General features: G+C 48.3%; 1 protein-coding gene across 2 annotated transcripts; it reads right to left on the reverse strand.

The window, feature by feature from the left end:
• Nucleotides 1-2,942: 2,942 nt before the first annotated feature.
• Nucleotides 2,943-25,162, reverse strand: LHX3 (LIM homeobox 3). 2 transcript variants are annotated; one of them, XM_054007786.1, is made up of 6 exons: nt 25,093-25,162; nt 12,579-12,750; nt 10,485-10,687; nt 7,370-7,521; nt 6,195-6,366; nt 2,943-3,775 (listed from the first exon to the last, which is right to left on the reverse strand). In XM_054007786.1, the coding sequence occupies exons 1-6, from the start codon at nt 25,160-25,162 to the stop codon at nt 3,357-3,359; spliced, it is 1,188 nt and encodes a 395-aa protein (XP_053863761.1). In that variant the 3' UTR covers nt 2,943-3,356. The 2 variants fall into 2 exon arrangements, with proteins under 2 accessions (XP_053863761.1, XP_053863760.1); XM_054007785.1 differs by lacking the exon at nt 25,093-25,162 and adding an exon at nt 19,580-19,688.
• Between the last annotated feature and the right edge of the window lie 1,375 nt (nt 25,163-26,537).

The raw sequence follows: 26,537 nt of genomic DNA on the forward strand, positions 1-26,537 counted from the left end.
ACACTGCCCTGCCCTCACTGGGGTGTTGGGAGGATAAATACACTAAAAAGATTGGGCATGCTCTGATACACCAGTAATGGACGGCATATAAGTACCTAAGGCAGATATACACCTATAACTGGTCCAGCCTAGTACTTCTATATGCACTATCGGCATGTGCCCAACGGGTGTCACTATGTATTCTTCCCTTTCCTTTATGGATTGGTCATGAAGGAGACTTCATGGTGGACGCATCCTCAGGTACTTTCTTTACAGAATTGATGTGAGGGCACCCATTCAATCTAGGGCTGGCCTGTGATGTAGCATCCCGTCCCCCATTTCCCCAGTAGGCAGGATACACAAAGGTTTTGCTAATCACATTTTGGATTTTTTTATCTCCAAACTGCTTTACTAATATTAACTAACCCTTGCAACATCCCTGTGAAGGAAATGAGTACTAGTCCCATTTTACACATGGGGAGACTGAGGAAAAGCAGTTATGTTCACCGGGGGACTCTGTCAGTCAGAATTAGAATTCAGGAAAACTTGGCGCCCAGATCACATTGAAACCATTAGCTGATGCCTCTTGCACAGAGAATAGAACCAAGGAGCTTTTCTGACTCCAGAACCTATTGATAAGATGCCCACTTTCTGAATAGCCATTGTTCCCACCCCCAAGTGAAAGAAATGTGTCCTGCTAGGCCAGGAGTAAATCGCTTTGAACAAAGCATTTTAACATTCATGCTTTTGTCTGAACTCATCATTTAACAATGCTGCTCCTACTGAAAGGCCAGAGAGCCCAGAAGAAAATACTCACCCAGATGCTAGTAACAGGAACGTGTACATTTAAACAGCTGATCCCAAGTCAAAATTAAGGCCTAGATTTTTTTCAAATGTAGTCACCTAAAGTGAGGCACATGAGCCCTGATCCTCTGGTGTCTTGCTCGCTGAAGTCAATGCAACTACTCTCCACGAGTAAAATCTAGGTAGGATTGGGACCTTAGCCCCCAGGGCAGTTGCCCAACCCTGTTCAGAAAAGCACTTCAAAGCTTGTGACGTCAATGGGATTCACCTCAAGCATAAAGGTAAGCGTGTCTCAGGTGCTTTGCCGGATGCGGGGTCTGATCCTTAGAGGGCCGAGCATACAGCCCTTGCTGAAGACAATCTTTGCAGCAGCTCTCAACAGCACGTCAATAAGACGTAGGCGGACATGGATGCCTAAACTTAGGCATTCCAGTCTGAACGCTATGGGGGAGATGGCACAAGGGGGAATTAGGCATCCAGTTGTCACTGACTTCCAATGGGAGAAGGGCACTCAAATCCCATTTTCCCCTTTGAAAATCTCCCCCTTTGGGTCTTAAATATTTACGTAGAAACCTAAATAAAAGGTGCCTTGATCTGCATTTAGTCAGCGACATTTGAAATTTGTGGCCTAGGGGAGGGAAAAACAGGTTAACTCTCCTTCCCCTTTTTTCAGTTCACGCCATTAAACATGCTCCTGTGGCCTCCGTTGTTTAATGCACGGACATTACAGTCTCAAGAGGCAGAATGTGTTGCCACAGACTAACTGGAAACCACAAACCAGCTGCATTATTGGGTATTTCTTCCCATATCTCAAGTGCTAAGAAATAATCCTAGGCAGGGGCGGCTCTATGTTTTTTGCCGCCCCAAGCATGGCAGGCAGGTGGCTTTTGGCCTGCGGGAGGTCCGCTGGTAACGCGGATTCGGCGGCATGCATGCTGGAGGTTCACCGGTCCCGCGGCTAGCCGCCGCCGAATTGCCGCCGAAGCCGCAGGACTGGCAGACCTCCCGCAGGCATTCCGCCAAACTGCTGCCCTCACGGCGACCGGCAGGCCACCCCCCACGGCTTGCCACCCCAAGCAGGTGCTTGGTGCGCTGGTGCCGCCCCTGATCCTAGGTCATCGAAAATGGCTGTCAGTCATCAAAGACTATGCAATCATTTAACAATATTGCTTATAGCTCCCAAAGGTTACCAGGGAGACCATCTCTTTTTAGCCTCAGTTCAGCAAAGCACTTTTGAACTTAATGGGACTTCTCAGGTGCTTAAAGTGAAGCATGTATTTAAGTGCTTTGCTGAATCAGGGCCTCAAGTCTTCAGGGGCTTTTTAAATGTATTTTAAAGATGATATTTAACCAGATTGGTGATTTTAGTGTGAATTTAGCAAAAGACTTATTTAAACTGTAACTGACAAATTTATTTGAAGTCATAAAGTATTTGATCATTAGAGAGAGAGAATATAAATAAGACACTGGACATACACAATCTACAGTTAATTCAATATTCAATTTTACAGGTAACAGTATACATATTGTTTTGCCTTTCTTCACAATCAGTTTTCACTATATCTGCTGTGAAATACACAAATGCATAGAATGGAGAAAGTGTAGTGGTGGTGAAAATAAGTATGCTCATTGGGATGCCTCCCCAACAATATATGAAGAACAGTTGTAACTAAACCAAGCCTAACAAAATGTTGAGACGGTATTTGGCAACAAGACATTAGATGCAACTTTGAAAAGCTTTGCAATAAATTTGTCATAGAAGAATCAGTAAAGAAAAACATTAGTTTAACAATCCAGAAAGACCAATATTCTTGGATCAAGAGTTTTCTTGACCCTGTTGGAAAACCGTGGTTATTTGATAATAAATACATCTATTCACAGTTTAACGTTTATGTGGAAAGAATAAAGCTAGCAATCTACAAATTAAAAAGGTGAAAAGCAAAGTTAACACATGGTCCTCATAGTATAAAGGAAAATGTGATTATTAATAAATGATTGGCATATTAAAGACCATTTAAATTTAGAAAAGCTAATATAAATTCAAAAATAAAACAAAAAAGCCTTACTCTGTCACTGCTTTTTTTTTTAACCTGTTGGAAGAACAGAGAAATAGGTACATGGTTTTCTACCATGAATTTGTGAAGAGATTATTCATTGTTCACCTTTCTCCTGTAGAAATATAAACATTGTCGCTTCTTTTACAATGGATGAGATCTTTATTTTTAAAAAAGCTTGTGGGGTAAGTAAGTGATGAAGCAAGTCATTGCTTTGGAGAATGAACTGACAACAGAAAACAAAATACGTTATCAGCTCTGTAAAGCACGAGTCTTGGTGTTCCGGAGTGTTCTGTAGACACACTGAGCAGTTTCACTTGGACTTTTCTTAAGCCAGTCACTCTGACATGATTCCTTGGTCAATTGTCTTGCGAAGCCACGGCTGGCCAACCTCTTGAGCACATTTGCCTTTCTTTCTCCATGTAACTCTCTTACTTTTTCCTCAGAAGTCATTTTTTGCCCCATATTTTATTCTCAACAGTAGATGATGCTTTTCCCCACATTGTGGTGGGTCCTGTATCAAAACTGGGCATGATCAACTTCATCTAACCAGGAGGCAGGGCTGGCAGGGAAGTCTGGATACCCTCCGCTGCTCCCCGTGGAGAGATCAGAACTGGGTCCATTCCCACCTAAGACTCTCATTGGCTGGGGCACGCCTTGTCCACCTTGAGCTATGATGCCTAAACCGTTGTCTGGATAAACCAAGCTTGAGATTAAAGGTTGGTGGCCTGGCAATGCCTGCAAAGAAGCTGGTGATTGGGGTATCCCGTAGGGGCTGTTGGATCTGAGGTCGTGGTACTGGTCCTGAGCAGGAATGCCACTATGTTCCAAAGAGAAGCTCCCGTTGGTCCCAGCTTGTCTCCCCAAAGCAGGAGAAGCTTCATTTAGGTTGCTGTAAATCCCATTGGAGTGACTCATTTCTGACATAGAGGGCTCATCTGAAAGGGAAACGGGCTTGATTTATTGGGAAAGCAAACTAGCTGGAGACAATCTGATCAGAAACCTTGAATGCTGTGGAACTCTAAAACCCATGGATGGATATATAGATAGATTAGATGGGTGTGTATGGCGAGAGAGAAAGAGGACTTGCATGTTTTGCATAGCTTTTCAATGCTATGTTGGTCTTGCCATTTCTTAATTCCTTATTACCTCTGTTTTTATCTATGGCTGGAACTCAGCCAAGACAATGGGATTTTTTTTTATCATGGGGGCAGGAGTCTAATTCACTTGGACTTTTAAAAACATGTATGAAATGTAGATACTAAGAAATAAACTTATTTTTAAAAAAAACATCCTTTAAGGGAGAAGTGAGCCTAGGCTCTTGAGATCTGCCTCTTTCTATTGTTCTGTGTTCCTTTTATTAATTATTATTATGGCCTCGTTACTTATATTTATCTCTATTTTCACTATCATTTCAGGAGCTACCATGATACTCACTGATAGAAGGGAATGATCTAAAGGAAAACCATCCATTACTTAGGAAAAGGAATTAAAATTGCAATGTTTTTTGGGTGATCAGAAATAGGTTAATGGCGTGTATTTGGATCACTTAAAAACATTTTTGAAAATGAAAAATATTTTCTAGTTACCAGCAAAATTATATCTGCATTTATTGGACCCGTCATAAAAACTGAGAATGACTCTCTTATCTAGGATATCAACCTGCATATCTTAAACTTATCAATAGTTGTGTTTAATACTTTTAGTTACTGTGTAATGGGATATTCATATAGACTAATGATGCTGCATAAGACCATGAGGGACCAGGCATGAAAATTTAATACAATGTAGGGAATCAATAGACAAGCTGAAATTTAAAATAAGATTTATACATAAACCTGAGTGAACATTTTTCATCTAAAGAGTTTTCCATTGGAAAATGCTGTTTTGACAAAACCAAACTTTTTCACAAAACTAGATTGACTTCAACATTTTATTTTGAAAAATTGGAAAAAAACATGTTGAAAATGTCAAAACCTCACATTTCAATATTTTCAGAATGGAAAGTCTTGATATTTTTGGCTCAAAACTACTTTTGGCATTGCGAGGTTCTTGAACTCTATGGTAATGGGCCCATCTCGGTACCTCATATTGGCAGAATCACAGCAAGGAGCAGTTAACTGATTGCTGTGCTAAGAAATGCCATGAAGACGAGGTGTCTATGGTACTGAGCAAGCACTGAACAACCGGATAACACTTTTGAAGTCAAGGGCAACTACTCTTGCTTAAAGTTAAGCATGTGGTTAAGTGCTCTATTGCATCTTGAGGGAAGATCTGTCAATACAGATGACAGAGTGACATCTCTCCTCCAAAGAAGCTTGAAACCCTATGAGAGCAACAGCCCAAAACAAGGAGATAAAATAAAAAATACCCCCAAAATAATTCAGTGGAATAATCCCCACCTCCCAAAAATTGTTGAAATAAAAACACTTCCAGAACATAACTCATGGAATATGAATACCCCAGAAACAATCCAATGGGTTGCAGAGACTCTCCTATCAATATTTGCAATATAAACATTCTGATCAATCGTTCTGGACTTTTTTGCTTTTAAATCTTTGTCATTTATAAAGTTCATCAAAGAAAAGTGTTCCTTTAATGTCAGAGGTCACTTGCCCAGACAAATCCAGAGTGACATTCTTCAGGTTTTTCCTTTGATGGTTTCAAATGTGACACCGTTTTAAAAAAAAACAGCTTCCACCTTTAGTTTCTCAAATGCAATTGAGTCCAAATTGTCTCCTGCCCTGAGGAGTTCTAAATCACTCACTGCAGTCACAGTGGAGATAAAAGAAGAACAGGAGTACTTGTGGCACCTTAGAGACTAACAAATTTATTAGAGCATAAGCTTTCGTGGACTACAGCCCACTTCTTCGGATGCACGAAAGCTTATGCTCTAATAAATTTGTTAGTCTCTAAGGTGCCACAAGTACTCCTGTTCTTCTTTTTGCGGATACAGACTAACACGGCTGTTACTCTGAAACAGTGGAGATAAGTTACTTAGCAGAATGCAGACTCAGTCATGGGTTGCTCCAGTTCTTGCTGACACGTATTTGTGTTTATGTTCCCAGTTTAATTCACCTGTATTGGGCATTTGTTTTCTTTGATTATTTTATGGCAGGAAATGCTTAGCAAGCAAATGGTATTTAAAGAATGAAATGAAACTGTGATGCAAAACCAACAGCTTTGCTTGGAAGAAGGCTGGGTGAAAAATGCACTTGGGGTGAAATTGACCCCTGTCCAGGGGGATAGTATGAGGCCTATGCACCCTGAAATCTCGCTCAAGCCTTGAATTACACTCCTGTGATCGCCGCAGCATACCAGTAGTGCCAACCAGAGCATGCACCTTCTTCCTCTTACCTGTAAAGGAGACCTCAGCATCACTGTCTGGGCCTTCCTCCTGGATACTGTCCTTGTCAGATTTTGAATTCCCCCGGGATCTTTTCATATTCCTAAAATACTGGCCCCATCTCTGCCTCCCAGCGTCTTTCTTTAGTCTTTTTTCCTTAGCCCTTCTGTTCTGGAACCACACCTGCCCAACGAAACAAAGGAGGTTAAAGGAACAACTTGAGAAGTTTCTAGTTTTCTAGAGAAAAGTATTGGCAGGGGGAGGGAGGGAGAGAGAGGCATGACAATTTTAATATTTGCATCGAATGCATTTTTTTCATATAAAAATTGGTTTTCAATGAAACACCTTTTTTCAATGGATAAAACTCTTCATAGGACAAAAACTTTCAACCGGCTCTTCGAGCTATTCATGCCACAGGGAAATACCACTGTACCAGCACAGCGTCCCACTGAAATCAAGGGAAGCCCCTGTGAGTCCGGTGCACTGGGGGACCAGAGCCTTTGACTAGCTAGAAGCACAGAGATCAGGTACAAATATTAGATCTGCCCCCCAAATGGGAGGAAATTGTGAAACTTTCACTGAATAATTATTTCAAGGTTTTTCTTTGTCAAAATTCAAAATGTCGATGTTTTTTGTTGTTTACGTTGCAAAACGTGAATAATTTTTGCCAGCTTTAGAACCGGTCTTTTTAAGAAAACAAGAGGGGAAGGGGTTGAAGGCGCGGATCTGCGAAAATTGTTTTTTGTTTTTTTTTTACCCCCAGTTTTTTGGTCAACACTTCAAATTTTTTGACCCACATTATAAAAATCCAATTTCGGAGCATTTCACCCAGCGTAGCAAATATGCTCTGACGTGTGTGTGTGTGTGTGTGTGTGTGTGTGTGTGTGTGTGTGTGTGTGTGTGTGTGTGTGTGTGTGTGTGCGTGTGTTGAAACCATTCTGAAAGCACAAGGACTAGCCGTTCCTCTGCGTCTGTACAGAGATTGGCCACCACAAGATAGATGTTTAATAATTTAAAAAACGCTGTTTTCTTGATCCAATCTGACCAACTAAAATGGATAGTTGTCAATACCTGTATATAGAAGGAATCCTTACAAATAAGAGCGATTTATCGGTGGGGGAGGGGGGCTCCCTTGGCTTTCTAAGGAGGGACCCCTGCGTGGGTTGCTCCCGCTGTCCCATCTCACCTGTACGACTCTCATATCCAGCCCGGTCTCTGAGGACAGCTGCTCCCTCACGTGCCTGGCAGGTTTGGGGGAATTGTTATACGCGTTTTTCAGGGTTTCCAGCTGCTTGGCTGTGATGGTGGTTCGGGGTCTTTTTGCCGTGGACTCCGCCTCTGCAAACGTTGGCAAGAAACAAAGCGCGTTATTGGCCAAGCGGAGAGTCACAGTCGCCTTAAGAATGGCTCAGGACAAGGAGTGAAAATCTGGAACTGGGGTTTCGTGCCCTGGTTGGCTTTGATCGCATTCAAACTAGTCTGGACCTGGAGGTGGGGGGAATCCAGGGGAAAACAAACCCGTGCTCACTTTGCCAACATTTAAGGGACAAGCAACGTATCAAATGAGAACGAAAACCACTATGGTTTCATGGGGTAATATAGTTATTCTCCTGTGTTAATTTAGCGCGGGAGGGGAAAGTAGCCATTTAATAAGCAATATTGTCGATCTAGAGATATTATTCAAATTACACAAATAAAAGACAACCATAAAGAAAGGCGCTGCAAGCGATACCGATTAAGCTGAGACACAATTACTGAATAAATAACTTTTTGACTTGCATGTGCAATGATGTGGGGAGCACTTGGTTTTACCCTATAAACAGAGAAGCAGTTTTTCATGTCATTGCTCCTCTGTTGAAGCAAATCTTCATTAGTATTAAAACTTCTCCTGGGATAGAAAATAATAGATGCGCGCTCTGGTTTGGTTTTTTTGTTTGTTTGTTTGTTTGTTTTTGGAATGAGCCAGGCTATGAAATATCCCCTGAACAGCAACTCTGACCTTCAATGGGCTACAAATATCGGGCCTGTGACTAGCCTGAATGGACGCACGTTCTAAAAGTGAGAGTCGAATTTCACAATCATTCTCCGCTCCCCGCCTGAGAATTATTCCCACCGGTTTTTTTCACTGTTCTGCTTTCTTCCCCTCCAGACCCTCTACTGTTCGCAGAATATGAATAGGGTCCCCCAGCGGCGAGCTTGGGGAGTGTGTGTCTGTGGTACGCAAAACCAAAGTGGCGCTGGAGTTCCCAGTGCAGAATTGCGTGTGATCTGATTGTCATAACGCCCAGACCAGCGGGCGCCACTAAGGGGCGCCGACCCGAACACAAGGGCAATACATTCTCCCTGAAATCCCAAATTCCAGTCATCAGATTAAGTAACAGCGGTGCAGTTCATTCAACCCCCCTGCTGGGGGATGTATGAGAGACCCAGGACATCAGTGGCTCGCAGAAGACCCCCAGCCTGCCTGGGGCAATCGGGAAAAGGTCCAACGGGTTAATCTGCTAGTCAAGTTTAGGGAGGACTGAATGCGAAAACACCTGTCGAACACCTTGGGGTCTGACACATTAATTGGGATCACATTATCTTGGGCCCTCAACCTGCGATGTGTGTATATAACACACGGCTGAAGCGTTAACTCTGTGGTTAAATAACCCCTCTTGTTATTCTAGAACCGAATTGTTCACAGTTAGTCTCAAATATACTTATAAAGGGAGAGATTTTTAACGTTGCTTTGTGCTACCCAGATCTCTGCCAAACTGCTTTCTAGGGCATCAGCAAATATGTGGTCTAAAGCTGCACCTGAAACTCTAATAACCACCTCAAAACTGCGTGTGTGTGTGTGTGTGTGTGTGTGTGTGTGTGTGTGTGTGTGTGTGTAAAATTCCCCACTGTGTGTTCTCTTTCAGCAATGATATGCGCTCTATAAATAGCTAATACTTAGAAATGTCTGAATTTGAATGGGGTTTGAATTTTGGATGCATGGAAGGATATATAGACGGATAGTTACCACAGTAGAGAGCTGTCCGATTTACATTACCACTTGTACAGAAAATGGAAAATGCTTTCTTTAAACCAGTGAAGGTTGAAATATCTGGCTATTACTTTCCCGTTGGAAATCTGGAAGATTACTAAATTGGGAAGATTTTAGGCGTTTTCTATGATTATCCTATGAATTCACCTGACTTTACAAGATCATTTGTTCGGAATAGGCTGGTGCTTAGTAAGAATTTCAAAATCAAAATATCGCTTTCGCGTGTGGTCCTTGGAGACCCCGAGAGCTCCCAGCTCGGGAGGAGATCCCCTGGCAGAACAATGTCTCAATCTGCTTGCTGCCCCTGTTGGAGTCAATGGCAACACAAGCTTCCATGTCAAAGCACCAGCCTGCAGTGACTCAAGCAAAACTCCATAAAGTCAATAGAAGTTTTGCCTCAGGATGCCCCCCCCCCCCCAAAAAAAAACTATCCTAAACCCAGATACAAACATACAGACCCTTTTCAAGCTGAAATACGTGTTTTCATTTATTTCGGTGCTGGGCATTCTCAAGTAGGGTTTACTTGCTATAAGGTAGGAGACGGAAGAAAGTAATTAATAATTGGCTAATAGTGACCCCTAGTTTGGTGACTCCCTAGTTCTCATAACACAAGAACTAGAGGGGCACCAAATGAAATTAGCAGGTTTAAAACAACCAAAAGGAAGTATTTTTTCACACAACCCACGGGTCAACCTGTGGAACTCCTTGCCAGAGGAGGTTGTGAAGGCCAGGATTATAACAGGGTTAATAAAAGAACTAGATAAATTCATGGATGATAGGTCCATCAATGGCTATTAGCCAGGATGGGCAGGGATGGTGTCCCTAGCCTCTGTTTGCCAGAAGCTGGGAATGGGCCTGGGGATGGATTACTGGTTCGGTTCATTCCCTCTGGGGCACCTGGCATTGGCCACTGTCGGAAGACAGGATTCTGGGCTAGATGGGTCTTTGGTCTAACCCAGTGTGGCCATTCTTATGTTCTTAGTTCTCTCCCTGATTTTATATTTTGGAAAATAAAAGAAATCTCTCCGAGCAGTGCAAGGGTGTAACCCCTTGTCTTCTTGAGTCCATGGTTTGAAGGAGACACGCTAAGCTGCAGATCACTCCGTTTTATCGAGTTCCCCTCATCTCTGTTACTAAATCTTGCTTGATCTACCAGCTTGTCTGGGAAGGAATTGGGGTGGGTGGGAGGCCAGGAACAACCTCCCGTCTTTCTAGATTCCCCGGAGCACTGTGCTAGCTAGGACGATCCCAGGCTGACTTGCCCAGTTACCTCTCTGCTTGGCGGTCTCATAGTCTCCTTTACAGACCAGCCGGCTGTCCTCCATGAGGTAGAACTCGTCCCCCGTGGCCAGCTGCCTTTTACACACGATGCAAGAGAAGCAGTGCAGGTGGTAGACAAAATCTTGGGCCCTTCTCACCACCTGGGTCGGGGGGATCCCCTGCTGACAGGCTGCACATTTTGTCCCAAACCTCCTATTTAAAAAAAAATCCAACAGAAAGTCGCTATTGATCGAACTGCAAAGAGAGATTCCCTTGGGCCGGGGCAGAAGCTGCTGCTGGTTCTGTGTCACGGGACGGGTCGGACTTGCTCGGTTCCTACCGTGTTCACTTTCTTTCGGAGTGAATCCGGGATCGCGTCACAGTGGACTCCTGCCCTGCCGCGGGGCTGGCCGGCTCACCGGAATCCCAGTGGCTGCCTGGGAAGGGCGCTCTGCCTGAGCAGGTGATGGGCATTGAGGGCTTTTAGCGAGGCATCTGCTTGGAGCAAGGGAGATCCCTGAACCCAGAGCCTGCCCGGCTGCTGCCCGCAGCTGAGAGGGGTCTGCCTTGCAGCTGGGGCGGGGGGTAGCTGCCTTCCAAGGAGTGGCACCTTATTGCCTCGCCTCGCCTGGGCTCCAGTGGCGCTTTTGCGGTGTGAGAGGCGAGCGAGGGGCTCACACGGCAAGGGATATGCTGGGGCCGGGGGGCTCTTAGCTCAGAAGGGGAGGGGGGAAGCCCGGCAGGTTTAAGTTCAAACCGGGGCCTGGATCATTGGCGTTTTAGCAAGACAAAGATATGGGCCCAGGGAAGGGCCCCGGGAGCTGCACCGCCCCCCACGCGTTCCAAGCCCGGACACGCGGCGCGCCTGGTCCCCGGGGGACACGCTGGCTCGGTAGAACGGGCGTGGAAGCGGGTCTGAACGCCTGGGGGGGGGGGGTCCCAGCAGGCAGGGAGTTTAATTCTGTATCGAACGGGGGGGGGGGGGTCCAGAATCGACTCTCAGTCCGTATTTGCCTTTATTGCGGATGGTTTCTAGTTCCAGTGCGGGTCACAAAGGAAAGGGCTCACTTCCTTTTTGATGTGGATGCCACATCTGGAGGGGGAAAAAACCACAGCGGGGTCCCAAATGCTGGGTGAGCTCTGACCTCGGGAATGGCGCGTGTCTTACATTTGCAAGTCCAGTTTTACTTATTGCAACTGAGATAAACCCGGGAAAAGAGTGACGGGTGTGGGGGGTTGGTTTTGCTGCTACCAAATACATAAAATCATCGATTGAGTTAAAATGTAAAAATCCAAGGTTAGGACTTAGCCTTCTATTGGTGCGTGTTTCTCCCCGGGCTATCTGGAGCCTGACCCCTGTCCTGGGGGGATGATTTAAGCTTTGCTGCGGAGGATATTCGGAGCCCGCGCGTGTCAATATCAGGGGAGTGTCTCGCTTCGGATCGCTGAGGTTCTTGGCCCAGCAAAACTCCGCTTTGAGCTCAAGGAGGGCAGCGCCAGGCCCGGGGTTGTGCAGGGGCCTGTTTGCTCGGAGCCCCCGCCAGGAGAACGCTGCAAAGCAAGTCAGGCTGAGATGCAGATTTCCCCTGTTACTTAATCAACTTTACTGAAATCCATTTGCGGGCGTGAGGGACAGAAAGGCAAATCTGTCTCTTCCCCCTCCCCCCTCCTTTACTGAACTTAAAAAAAAAAAAAAAACAGCCTCTGATTTCCTCTTTATTCGCCCGGTCCTTTTCTGCACGCAGGTACTGTAGTTATCAGGTGCAACAATGATCTCCCAGGAAGCCATCTATTCTAAGGGGCGAAAGCCTGCTTCCAGCGCTAGTCGGTAGGATGTGTGGACGGGCTGGAGCGCTGTTCAAATCAGAGGAGTTCTAAGCATCCCCTAGGAGGGCAAAACAATACCCCCCCCCATGCCCCACAAACCCCTCACGCCACTTCTCCATTCACTCTCCATGTGGGGCCCTGCTACGATTAATCATTGCCGATGACTAGTCGCTCCCCCCCCCCCAAATGTACTGGCCCTAAAAATCTCTGCCACGTCCCACACACACACGCACACCCCTTCCTCGAAGGGTGCTTGGTTTGGTTTGGTTTTACTCACTTGAAGAAGTCCTCTTTGCAATACACGCTGTCCCCTCTGCTGAAGCATTTCTCGGCCAGCTGGGTCTGGCAATCGCTGCATTTCAGGCATTTGCTATGCCAGTGTCTATCCAGCACCTTCAAGATGAACCTGTCCACAATGTGTTGGTTGCAGCCTGCGCAGAGCGGGATTTCTGGGAGGGGAGAGAGGGGGATAAAGGACATAATTATGCGGTTTAATATCTCAGTTCTAGAGCAACTGGGGGCCCGATCCCACCCTCGCACTGGGAAGGCGACAGTTGGAACAGGATTGGATCGGATCTGGGGGTAACGTCTGCGCATGAATTAAGCTCCAGTTGCTGGAAGGAGCTCCGACTAATCGTTCTATGTCCACACACAGACACGGGCGCGTTTCCTGGGTCGGTTTCTCGGGCTCGGGCTTGCCAAGCGGGCTCCTTCAGCGAGCATGAACTCCGCTCTCAGACCCAGGCACAACACGGTTCTATGGGAGACACTTCACAGCGGGTGAAGGTTGGGATTCGCCTACATAGCACGAGCCATGGCAGGCCCAGAGCCCACAATGCAGCTGCCTGATGTTGGAGAGACAAGGACCAACTTCTGCTTGGGAAAGAAACGAGTTTTGGAGCGTGCACCGAGCTCGTCCTCAGACCTGGTGCAGGTTTCACCTCACCCACCGTGTCTCTCTCGCATCCTGGGGCCCAGAAACTACAGCAACAATTTCGTGCTGGGCAAAAAACCGAACAAACAAACATTGAAACGATAAATCGCAATCGCTTGGTGTTGACAACAGCACATCACAGGTCATCCGGAGTAAAAATAGAGACGGGAAAGCCTACACATTAGATCACGTGATATTCCACGCTGGTTTTAAACATGGCAAATGCAACGCGTGTGTGGGGGGATGTGTGTAAAATTCTGGGATTTATGATTCAAGACCCAGAGACGCTGAAAGTGCCTTTTAACAATAAATACCCGGGGGGGGGAAGGGGGTGTCAGAAAAGAAACGCGTTCAAATGCCTCTGAGCTGGAATTCATTCTGATTTCCTATTTCAGGAGGGAAAAAGAGGCGCCTGATTATTTCTAGTGATGTCCTTGAATGAACAGTTGCTTTAGATCTGCTTCAGAAGCCGCATTTTGGAGGTATAACTTCCGGATCCGGTAAAATCATTTACAAACAAACAACCCCCCGAGCCGGGCTGATTGCAGAATTGCAGAAGAGAAACGCCGTTACATTGCAAATCTCGAGTGGGAGGCACACGCGCCGCAGTGGGTTTCTCCGGGTCCTGGACACACGCGCGACCAGCCAGCCCGGCTGCGTTTTGTGTGAGCCGAACACAATCCCAAATGCCGGTCGGAAAAGAGAAACCTTTTCAAGGCAAAACCGTTGGTGCCGGAGCCCGATTTCATCACGTTTGGATCCCCATTGCTGTGAGCGTTTGCGGAGTGTCAACAAATAAACAAAACAAACAAAAAACAAATGTTACCGCAACCGAAATCAATTGCTGGCCCTCCGGCCGGGCTGAAGATCGAGTCCTCTCCTGGTCATTTCAACAGAAGAGCAGCAAACCGAGTTTTATCTTCATTAGATTTTGATTCTATTTCTGCCCAGAGAATAACATCATTTCCACCAGCCGCAAAACCGACCCGTACAAATTACACTGGCCAAAAAAAGTCCTGGGTTTTTTTGTTTTGTTGTTGTTGTTGTTGTTGTGTTTTTGGAATAAATTCCCAGGGAAATATTCATAGTAACAATAATTTGACAGGCTCGTTGTGTTGTCTAATATATCGCCCCCACCCCTGCAAAATAAGCCATGTGCAAAAATGTCGTGAAACACACCTACAATTATTGATCATCGGACACCCGCCTCCCTAAAAATACAGCAAAGACATTGCAAGTAGAGAGAAACAACTTGCCAGCTAACGTTAGACTCCAAGGTTGGCATCCCATATTCTCAGCCACTGTCCAGCACCAATTAAGCTCCTCCGCACACGCTGCTGGCGGACGCTCAGGTCAGACAGAAGGTGCTACTGTCTAACCCCCAAGACCCAAGCTGGGGCTGGGAGGGAGAGATGAGGGGGGAAGCTTAAGACTCCCAAATCACCGTCTCCTAGCCAAAGAATATTGCTTCCTTCTGCTCCTTGCCGTCTAATCTGATTTTCTAAGACAAAACACAATCTCTTAAATTAATATAAACCCTTGTGGAAATTAATTTCCTGCCTTGCAGGGTGTGTACACACACACACACTCACGCACACACCTATTAAGTGACTAGAACCTTACGTTGCATTGTGAGTCCAGGAGAGAGAGGAAACGTCCTTAAAACGTGTCTTCAGGGTGCAGTGTCCTCCCTGGGTTTACATGCGGGAGCAGAGCCCCCATTTTTATTGTTGTTTGTAGCCCTTCAGGTCGCCCCCCCAAGAAAAAAAATCTAAACTGCGTTTGACCCCGGGAGCCCCGGGTTTGCCATCTTTACACACATCTCCCGTCTCTCTCCCTCACTGCTACCAATCCTATAATTAGGCCTGAGTCAAATATTCCTGGTCACAGCCTTCCCCCGAACCAATCAGGAATCCCCCTCCACCCTGGATCTCTCTCCAAATCACGCCTGACAATTAAAACGGTAAAGGCTGCTGCAAACTAAGCGGGGTGCGGGGGGAGAGAGAGGAGATTTAATTCACTAAATCAGGTTATTTTTAGACCTGGGTCACTTCAGCTTCTCTCGCTGGTGTCAGTTTTAGGGGGGGGGGATCACGTGGGCACCGGGGTTAATTTCAGCGCCAGGAAATTGCTGGTCCCAGTGACTAGCTGCACGAGGGATGCTGCCGGTTGAACTTTTTAGGAATAAACGGGCTAGGCCGCGGTATAACAGAAAAATCCCCGGGATCCCCGAGACAGCCAACACTTGTCCGTGTCCTGAGCTTTGGGCTTCATTGTGGATTTATCCCCGGTCTTAATTTTCTTGGTGAATCTAAAGTACTTCCTGAAAAGAAATAAATTCATTCCCAGATTGGCCGCCGGTTCTCAGTAAAGACCCTTTGCACTGCACGCTGAGCTCCCCGGGCCTTGGGACAAACAGATCCCGAAGTACGAACACAAACCGTGTGCATGTACTTGGGCGAGTCTGAGATTTAAGACCAGAACTGACCACCCTCTAGTCTGACCTCCTGCACAAGCCAATACTGGTCTATAAAGTGTTTCATATTTTCCAGAGAGACAAGTCTGTACGTGTGCATGCGTGAGACCAGCCTGTGCAATACACACGGGGAAAGGTACAAACAGTGTTTATTAAAACCACTTTTCCCCGAGGGTTGGGGTGTCTGGTTTCATACGAGAGTCAATGCAGTGGCTCTGTGAAATGTCACCCCCTTTTTAAAGAAATGGGCGAGCAAAGGTTGCGCTTTATTTGCCAGCGATAACCGAATGTTGTCATGGTCCATCCAACCATCCTGCCCTGAGGACTATTTCCGGGGTGATCTGATACCTGACCCCAGGGCAGCCACTGACACTACAAAAAGCAACAGAGGGTCCTGTGGCACCTTTAAGACTAACAGAAGTATTGGGAGCATAAGCTTTCGTGGGTAAGAACCTCACTTCTTCAGATGCAGAAGTGAGGTTCTTACCCACAAAAGCTTATGCTCCCAATACTTCTGTTAGTCTTAAAGGTGCCACAGGACCCTCTGTTGCTTTTTACAGATTCAGACTAACACGGCTACCCCTCTGATACTTGACACTACAACGATGGCGATCCAATTGTTTGGTCTCCACAGTCACCGACCCACGTCTTGAAAATATAAATAAACGTTTGTCTTCTGAGCAGAAGGATAATTAATATATAATAGATAGTATATACACCCCAACAGGGTGTAGCGACCCCTACTGCTTCGGAAAGGTTCTGCTCTCGGGAGGCAAGTTCCCGGCAGCCAGAAACAAGGGGGGCATCACCAGAGCGGAATAAAGTTTGCCGCTTTGCAGCAGGGACAGGGGCCACGAACAGGTGCTCGCACGTGGCAAACGCTGCCCGTAGGCCATACCCTGGGTGTATTGCATGTGACGCTGCTAACAGGGCAACACGTGGGATCCATATAGACTTACACCCTGGGCTGGGGCGAACCCACGCTTCCTGGGGCTAGCCAGGCTGTAAGGATTCAATAGTGGCCTCTCCCCCTGCGCGTATTGCCCAGGACTAGGAAGTACGTGTCTTTCCTTTAGTCTCAGACAAGAGCCGGGCTGGGCATTAAAACATTCACCGGGGAACGAATTTGGGGAGAAAAGAAAGTGCATTTGCAACACCCCCCCCCCCCCCAGTCGCTGGCTCTTGGGCCGGTTGCTCAAAGTCTAACAATCCATTCGGCCTTTCGCTGGGGGCTGGGGGGTGAAGATGGATTTCTGCCTGGACTCTTTTTTCGGTTAGATTCGCTCTGATCGTGGGTCTACCCTGCCGGGATGGGCACCTGGGACCTAAGCTGGGGGTGACCTTTGAAGAACTAGCAAAGCCTCCTCAAAGAGGTACCCAAGTGACTTGAAAACGAAGAGGCGATTTTCGCTCGTTCTCGGTGAACAAGGCAGGTCCCCGGGGCGAACCTGGCAAGGAGCTGGGGGGTTGGGGGCGAAGAGAGAGGCTGGGCGCTAGCCCAGCCGGCTGTTCAAGAAGCCCAGGTAGCGAGCTCTCTGCTCAATTATTTATCCGCCAGCCTCGCCCCACGCCCCAGCCCTGCGCCCGAAGCGGCATCTAGCTTTTGTTTGCATTGTGAGCCTCTACTAAAACTTTAATGCCCTGCTTTCATACTGATCCTCTCCTCAGCGGCGGGGGAGCGATAAATGGGGTTCCTCTGGCTTAGACCTGAGCCGGGTGCAGGAGTAAAGGGGGGCGGGTGGGGGGGTTGTCTGCCTTTTTGTGTCCCCCTTTATTCTGGGGCTGTATTCAAACCGAGATCTCGCCTTTTCAGGTCTCATCTGCACAATCCAGTCCTGGGCTGTTGCCTCTAATAACCAGCGATCTAACTTTATACACCTGTGCCAATGTGTGTTTTAGTTCGGAAGAGGGTCAAATCAAGGAAACAGGGGTGGCACCAAAATACCTCCCTTTACCCGGCTATCATTAGCCCGGGGAATAAAACACTGTTTAGCCCGCATCGTGAAAAGACCAGACGTGTTGTTTTCCCTTCACAATGTGCATTAGAGTTAGGGCCCTAATGCAAAGCCCTGGTGCCCTGCAGTGCTTTTAAAGGGTGTTTCAAAAATGATTTGAGTAAGGGACAGAATTGCACAGGTTGGGCGAACAGCCCCCTTAGGAAAACGAGCCTGCAAGCTGAGCCGTTTTATTCTGACCCTGCTCCTTGTACTCCCCTGATCTCAGCCAGCAGCCTTCTGGCCAGGGAACCGAATTATACCTTTAAAATCAACTCTTTTGGGCAATCATAGAAGATTAGGGTTGGAAGAAACCTCAGGAGGTCATCTAGTCCAAGCTCAAAAATAATGTAGGACCGTCTTCTCGGTGCTCTGGGCAGGCAGGTGTCATCAATTATTAATTTGTTTAGGGACAAAATACTTTTCCGCTCCGTTGCTGGGAAAGGCGCTGTTCATTCTTGAGACCTGACTCTTTTTTTGGAAAGAAAATGTAAATCTGGGGTTTCTCGCTCCGATTTATTTTAAGGCCCCTTTTCAAAGTGCTTATGTGGCGACTTTCTACCCACTGTACTTGTGTCCCAGGAACTGGTACCCAATTGTCTTCTCTTCCCCCTCACGGTGTCAATAAGACTTTGAATAAAGTGCATGAACTATCAACACCCAGCGAGTAAAATGTTCGTTGCTATTTAACAATCAAGCAGAAAAACCAGTCAAAGCTGCAACACAGTTCGCCAGCTCAGGGATAGTTAATTTCAAGATCCCAAGACTTTGGACCCGATCCTGAAAAATTTTCTCAGGCAAAACCCTCAGTCAAGCTTCCTGAGAATTTTTGCCTAGATAAGGACGGGAGGGAAAATCGGGCCTGTTCAGACATAAAAGATGCGCTGAGCTATCGGAGAGGGGGCCGCGGTGACTCCGAATTGCTGGTGAAACAGATAAGGAAAGAGGCCAGGCTCTAGGCGGTAGGGAAGGCCTCACGCGTGTCTTGCTTTTATAAAGAAGCAGCAGCTAAAACATATGTTAGGGATACCTCCCTGTCCCTTCTCCTGCCCCGCCTAATCCCTCGCCCGCTGAGCGATAAGCCCGGGCATTACTGCGATAAGAAACCGCAGGGCACCCGAGAGAAACGATCAAACCATTTCAGGGCGCAGGGACTCCCCGCGCTAAGGGGGACGAGATGCTCCCCCAGCCACCGGACTGATCGCAGCAGGGCCGGTCGCGCCTCATTTGGGGCGAACTCGCGGGGGGAGATTTCGTTTGCCTCCCGGGGTTGGATTTTGCAGCGCTCCGCTCTCAATGCGGCTCTCCCCGCAGAGCACCCCGAGAAGTGTCAGACCGATCCCTGCCGGGCGGAGCGGTGATCAATCGAGGCAAGGGACATATTTCTACCGCGGGCGCCGGAGTCATTTGCAAGGAGCTGGTCCAGGGCAGCCGAAATATTATGGGTGGGCGCCCGGTACTACAGATAAATGATATTTTCATGCAGTTCTTTCTACCATTAATTCGCCTTAGGCTGTTTTGCGTTTTTTCAGCAAAAGTCTCCCCTGATTTATGACGACAGACGTACAATTAACTCGATGTGTAATAAATAAATGGCGGAGGGGCTGCTCTCCATTTCTCCTGCTCCTACGGTTGAGTCAGAAGTTCAGAGGCGCCAACAAAAAAAAAGTGCATTCAAATAAACGAGGTCATAATTAGTAATAATTAATCGTACAAATCCAGGGGTGCGCATTTGCACTGACCCCTCTTCCTACCCTGCGCAATGCACTGAGATCTTGCCAGCTGCACCTGTTCTCAGATCCCCTAGAACCATCACCTGTCTGCAGACCCATTGAGAAGCCGGCTCCCCCCCCAACCCCCCAAAAGCCCTGTACCTTTGCGCACGTCCTCATTCTGTGCCAGCAAAGCGAAGAGCATCTCTGTATTGGAGCAGTCCTTGCCCGCGCTCAGTTCCTTAAGAGCATCCATCTTGCATCGCCTTCCGCCACAAACTCTGCACAAATGGGGCGCTGCAGCCCACTCCGGGGTCTCAGAGCCAAACGTGGCCCGGGTCTGCCCGCCCTCTCCCCTCTCCGGCGCTCCCTGTGCTCCCCAAGCAAGCCCGAAGCAGCGGACCATATGCCAGCTCTGCACAGAACCCTCCAAGTCCATCCAGGGTCCACACAACACACACCCACACCCCGCTGGAGGTGTCGTGCGCTTGCAGTGCAGAAGAGGGAGTTGCACACAGGGCTGAGGAGTAACCCTGCTGACTTAAAGTTCATCCCATGCAAAGGAGGATGGAATATCATCACCGCCAGCTAGTGGGAGGCTGCAGGTCTCAACTGGGCTCCAGGGGCAGGCGGAGGCAAAGGGAACCATTCGTCATTTTTACGTGTGCAGGGGGGAAATAATGCATACGGCCTGATCGTCGTTGAAAATACTTCAATGGGGCTTCCCAGTGATTGTTTTATCCGACGCTCGCTTTGCTGGGCCCTGTGGTTGTCTCAGTGGGTTCGCGGGCAGAGGCGTGAGCAGGAAGTGGGGAGCAAATGGAGAAAGGGGAAGCAGCGCTGAGATTAGTCGATTCCGTTTTTCAGAAAGCAATTTACAGCCGCCTGCAGTTTGTTAGCACAACAGCCATCCCTTTCCTTACCGAAGAAACAGCGAACGCAAAGGCCGGGGCCTACGTCCCAGGTGAAGCTGGGATTTGGGGGCGGGGGGTCCCATCGAATCTGGAAGTATCAAATTAAGACACACACACACCCCGGAAAATGCGTTGCTTTTGTATTTATTTACCCCCCGCTCACTTAGCAAATACCCTAGTGACATTCCCCTGAGTTCCTCTCCTGTCCCATGTGGAAGATATTTCTACAGTCACCCGCAAAGGAAACCGCATTGTTTGATGGGGTGGGGGGAAGAGCTAAATGTCTCCTGGGCCGCTCGGAAAGCTCACGTCTCCCCCAGGAAGGAGGATACCCCAGCTCAGCGCACAGGCGCTTCGGCTCAGCCCTCGCTGGCTGGAGCACATGGGCTCCTGCGCTCTTCGCTGCCAGGCAGCGGGTAGGAAAATCCACACAGATCCACACGCCCTCCAAACTGGGCTTGACCCCGCGCATCAGTCCTAGGACCCAGGGCACAGGGTCGGGATGTAAAGGGGCTGCCCTCAATAATGCCAAAATATTGCCCAAGCTTCTTCTCCGCGAGCATCCCGCCGCCCTTCCTAGCTGTGAAACAACCTCGCTTTTTAAGGAAGAGGGTTTTGCCCAGGAAGGCAAGGCGGGGGCGGGGGAAAAACCAAAACCAGTCCCAAGGTTGAAAGTAATGGGCCAGATCGTTAATTCATAGGAACTCCCTATTGGGAGGATTAACTCGCCTCTTCTTTCGGACCACGTTGGTCTCAGAGGGACAAGTGGGGATGGGGGGAGTTGAGTCCATAGGAATCTGATTTTTATAATTATTTCTATGCATCTATTTCCCCCTTACTCCCCGAAAAATTCGATTCCCCCCTTTAAAGCGGAGCCCTTTCGTTCGGAACCTCATCCAAAACCCCATGGAAAGGCGCCCATTGGCTCCGCGGCAAACCAAGCTCTTCGGGAGTTGCATGGACCAGCTCCCTTGACTCTGAGCTTGCAACGTGGCCTGCCACGCTTGGACTTTTGGGAGCAGCTGTAGGCAGAATTGCTAGAGAAAGCTGTCCCTTTCTCCTCCCACTTCCCACCGTGTCACAGGAGCCCAGGACTTGGCCAAGCCAGTCTAACATTGCCCTGGCGTGGGGAACAGAGGAAGCCTTTCTAATAAGGGTGTCCAGTGGCCCCCACTTTTTTTGTTTAAGACAACTGTTTACTTTGGGCGAGCTCGGCAGCTCAATAAAATGTTAAGTGCGGCAACACCCTGATAAATTTTATTGACACTGATCTTTAGAGGCAAAAGGTGTCTGGGGAAATCAAGAGTAGTGCTCCTGCTGTACCCTGCAGATGAATTCAAAATCAATGCCCCATTTGCCTGCATTTTCCGAGGATATGAAACGCATTTTGGTGAAAGGTGTGCGATGCTTCAATGTTATTTCCAACTTTTAAGCTTTAATAATAATTTTATGTCCTATTGATCGCCTTCTCTGAGGGAGCCGGGCGACACTAATGGTATCAAATGCGAAACACTTATGGCCGAGGAGTGATAGAAAGGGCATGTGGTATAATCTAGAGCTATAGATAAATTTAGCTTTTTATCAAAGAGCCGGGGGTAAGGGGTGGGTGGGTGTGATCTGCTTTTGCATCCACCCAGTTTCTTAAAGCCCAATTCACACCCACACAAAGGAGTGCGTTGTTATTCTTTCCATGCCTAAACTAGGGATGAGTGGTCTGGAATGATATTAACCATCCTGGAGCCAAGGCATGTGGGTTTAGCTGTGCTGGAAGGGACAGACTTTTAGGTCTGGAGCATCGGGTATTGCATTAGCAGCATTTCCCCTGCGGCTAACTGCAGGCTCTGGAACTGTATTCGTTGGGCTTTCTGGCTCCCAGGCGTGGGGTTTACCTGGGAGGGATGAGGGCTGTACTTTTTGTTGTTAGGATCTTGCGTTGCACTAGCATCTCCCACAAGTGCAGGGCTCTGGAATTGTCTGGAGGGGGGGCATCGTATGCTCCTGGTTTATGGATTCATCTGGAAGGGGAGGATCAGGGTTTTTCTGCCCGGGATCTCTGATTTTCTAGCATCCGACAAAGCCCCAGCCCAGGAATTCCCTTGCTCTTCCCTGGGGGTAACAGACTGTCCGCTCTGCGAGGAACTGGGCTCCCGCCCACACAATCACACGGCATCGATGAATGTTTTAGATCAGTCGTATCCTCTTGATTTACACCAAATAACCAAACCCAATCGAGTGGTTTTGCAGGTTGCAAGCTGTTCGGAAGGAGTGCCAATGCTATTTTAATCCGCTAGCGGTTTACTCTGGATGCACCCCTGAAACGCTACAATATTTGTCACTGTTTATACAGGAAACCCCCATTTTATTTCTCGTCTAAAAGGGCTTCTCTGTTAATAAAGCACCAGCAAAGAATGTTTGCAGCAATGGATTTCTTAACATCTCCATTCTCCGGTGCATCTGTGATTCTCTCCCCCCCCCCCCCTCTAATTAACAAAGCATCGTATAGGAAGTACATTTTTTAGGATTAAAATTCCAGATTAGTCTGTTTCAGTAACGGGAAAAATAGAGTCCAGGGTGGCGGGAGAGAGACAAGGATATTATCTGAAAGCAGAAACGAAAGTAATATAGAGATCTTAGTCCGCTCCTTTTAAACATGGACATTCCTGCTGGATTTCACCCGCGCTTCCCTTTCAGTCCCATGCCATCCAGGCTAGCGAGTACACTAACTTCTTCGGGAAGGACACTGCAGCTATCGGGCTACTTGGAGTCAAATCCCCGTTAGACTCAGTGGAAGAAGGAGTTTAAAAGGTTACAAAACTAGAGAGATTCCCCTGAGTGTAAGAGTTAATTACCCAAATGAACAGATGAGAAATCGGCAAAAATCAACTGGATTTCCCTGGATTATTTACTCTCCAGTCAGGCAGGTTTTCTTCTTGCTATGTCCAAACATGTCCAGGGACAGGGCTGGATTGAAGTGTCTACATTAAAAAAAAACACCAACCCTTAGGCCTGACAAGATTTCCCTTCGAATTCCACTTCTCCTATTGAGGAACCTTCTTCCAATAGAAACGGACCCGAACAAATCTCCAAACCCTTTTGTTAAAACTCAGCCCCAATGCGCCTGTTAACGAGCTAAGCGGCCGGGGTTCGGCTAGATTTCCGTCTCGGTGCCCTGGGGAGTGATAATCCATGTAAAGGGGCATGGCTGGAGCGGGGACGCATCGGAGCTCGGCTGGGTATTTATTAAAGGACGAGACCGTTTTTAACCGAACCGATAAATAAGGGAAGCCTGTGAAATAGATTGAATGCCATATTGGCTGCGAGTGTGCGGGGTATGTGTGAGGAGAGGACAGACGAGATCGACTAGACAGAGTTTAGCTGCTTGTTTTACCATTTTAGCTGCTTACTTATTCTATGATCTTCTCCCCCAGCTAAGATATGAATAATAATACACTGCATCCGGCTGTCTCCAACCCTGCGCTGCCTATTCAGAGCGGGCAGGCTAGTTCATGTAAAGGCAAATGTGGTCTGATTTCTCTCACTCCAGAAGAATAGGGGGTTTTGTCTTCCTAGTTAATAGATACTCGAGTCATCCCGGGGCAGAGGTGCCACCTGATGAACAGCATCAGCTGGGTCACAGCTGTTAGCAAAGCGAGGTGTGTTCATAAATCGAGTTTATCCTAACACGTGGCTCTTTCTCGCCAGCGCTGTACTTTGGAGTGGACAGGCCCGATCCTGCTCCCATGTGAGTGGATCTCAGACCTCTCCCGCGCACTGCAATGAGGTGGGCTCTCGCCTATCCCGGCTGGGAAGGTGGGAGTGGAAATGTCCCCGGGAATAGCCCCCGCATGCAGCAGCATCCAGGCCGGGCTTGCCCGCAGCTTGGGGTAGGCGCTGGGGACCAATGCTCTGAGCGCGCTGACACCCCAGAGCGGCGGGCACAGGTGGCTCACCTGTGCATCCCCGGGGAAGAGCCCGGCTGGAGAAGGGCCTGAGGCTTAGGGGAGGAGCGGGCGGCTGCGGGTCTCTGGCAGATGACAGCAGTGAGTGATGGAGGAGCTGGGACAGCCCAGGTCAGACACGCGCTCTACAGCTGTCCAGAACAGCCCCTAACAATACCGCTCATTAGCCATTCCTAACGTCTGTGGCGGGCGAAGCCCCACACAGCGAGCGAGGCTCCCCCCCTCCACCTCCCCAGCACACATTTTCTTTTCTTTTCGTTTTGTTTCCTTTTTAAACGTTGTTTGCAGAAAGCCAGCAGGAGATGCCGCCTGCAGTGGATCTATTCCCTCCCCACCTCGGACGGTAACACTTGGGAACACAGCTCTAGGCAAGGAAAAATCTGCCAAATGGTCCGGCAAGTTGATGATGTAAAAGCCACACCAAATATTACCAGCCTAAAGCAGCCAGGCGCCTGGGACCCAAGCCCTGAAAGCCACTGACAGTGTGGTGTAGCCACCCTAGAGATCTACGAGCCACATGTTACAAACACCTGCTCTCCTGGTTACATGTAAAGGGGTTTCTCCCCCCTCCACCCCCCAGCACTCTGTTATTTCAAACTGAGACCTCCCCTCTGCAATTTATCTTAACTAGCGCCTCCTGAGAACAAGGTGACATTGCTCGTCCAGTTGACCCATTTCACGGCGGAGTGGGGTGGGATTTCCTGACCACCACGCCAGTGTCACGGACAGTTGAACAGCGGGGAGGGGGGGGGGATGTTTCTGCTGTCCAGTATTGGGAAGAAAAGGAGAGAGAGACTCTTACCTGGGGTCCGGCTGAAGGGGCAGATCTCAGCTGCCTTCTCGGAACTAGCTCGGACTCTTTCCAGCAGCATCTCGGGGCTGGGCGAGGAAGGACCGAGCCGGGCTAACTTCAGGAGAACTTGGTGGACTCGGATCGCCTGGGCAGAAAGAAAACAGCTCCCTCTCACCCCTCCGCACCAAGCCGCGGGACCTCCCCGCACCTCGGAGATGCTGCAACCTTTTAATCTAGCAGCTTCGGGGAAGGGGGCCCGGCTGAGCGCTGGCTTCCCACCGCGCAGTGGCTGGCGTCAGTTGACCCTCCGTTGCCACCGGTGTGCTGCTTAGCATAACAAAGCCCAGGGAGTGACTGCCAACGGAGGGGGAGCTGTCCATGGTGCTGACACAGGACGCCCAGCCAGCCAGGCGTGTGGTCTGCCCCCCGCCCCCCCCCAGACATACCCATACACGTGTCCAGCTTTCAGCCCGCACAATAGGGGCTGGGCGGACCCCAGCGCCGGCTCATTGTCTTTATGCAGATCTCCCTTTTCGTTAAGACGCATTTCCTTTGTCCCGCCACAAAAGTCTCCCTCGGTCCATCAGGCCATTAATTTGTCGAGTTGCGGGTGTTTCCGCCCCTGCTCGGTTCACACGGACACGGTGGAGGAGCGATTCCTTCCTCTGGGTTTGTGGTGGGGGCTGGTTGTCAGATGTCAGCATCAGAACATTTTTTAAAGGGGTCGGGGGCTGGTTTTCCGAACTGATTTCTACCCGAGAAATACCCTGTGCGATCCGAGGGAATCCATTGTATTTTCACCCACGTGCGCCTGAAATAAATCATTCCCCGAACAGAAACGCGATGCCACATAAATACAAAGCGTTATTTGGTTTGTTTAAAAAAACCCCACTTAGCTGCATTTTAAAAATACACCTTGGAACCTCAAACCCGCGCGGTTGCAATTTCCTCCCGTTTCACTAACTACCCCAGGAGACAGCTACAGGGCCAGGACGCAGAGCCTATACATCAAAGATGCTTTTTTAAAAGGAAAACTGCTTAAAAGCAAATATTTCTTCTGAATTAAGAGGCTAAATAAACCCTTGACAAAGTTAATAGCCACATTCATTCACGGAAGAGCCATCAATAACCAACGAGGCCAAAAAGTAGCGCGGGTAACCAGCGCAAATGCTCATTTTTGGTTGACGGGGCTACAGAAATCAAAGAGATGTTTTCTCCCACTCCTCAGGCGTTTCCCGATTTCTGACCTTCTCTGGCTTTGCCGGGAGGAATCTATAAACCGAGAGGAAATTCAGCTTCGCGTTAGGTAGCACAGACCAGTTGCTATTTCCAAAACCAACCAACAAACAAATCGTTCGTTCCCCGAAGGTTGATTCGAAAATATCTGCCCCTCCCCCAAGGAAAGTTGCCTTTTCCCTTTCCCTTTCGGAAGCTGGAAACCCCCCCCAGTCCCC

Source organism: Malaclemys terrapin, chromosome 17 (assembly GCF_027887155.1).
Source record: "Malaclemys terrapin pileata isolate rMalTer1 chromosome 17, rMalTer1.hap1, whole genome shotgun sequence".
NCBI lineage: Eukaryota > Metazoa > Chordata > Testudines > Emydidae > Malaclemys > Malaclemys terrapin.

Coding starts and splice junctions, on each gene's coding strand:
- LHX3 (XM_054007785.1), bottom strand. CDS start 19,673: ATGGATGCTCTTAAGGAACTGAGCGCGGGCAAGGACTGCTCCAATACA. Junction 10,688..12,578: donor TGCAAAGAGGACTTCTTCAA/GTGAGTAAAACC, acceptor TTTTTTAAATAG/GAGGTTTGGGACAAAATGTG. Junction 7,522..10,484: donor TGAGACCGCCAAGCAGAGAG/GTAACTGGGCAA, acceptor CAACGTTTGCAG/AGGCGGAGTCCACGGCAAAA.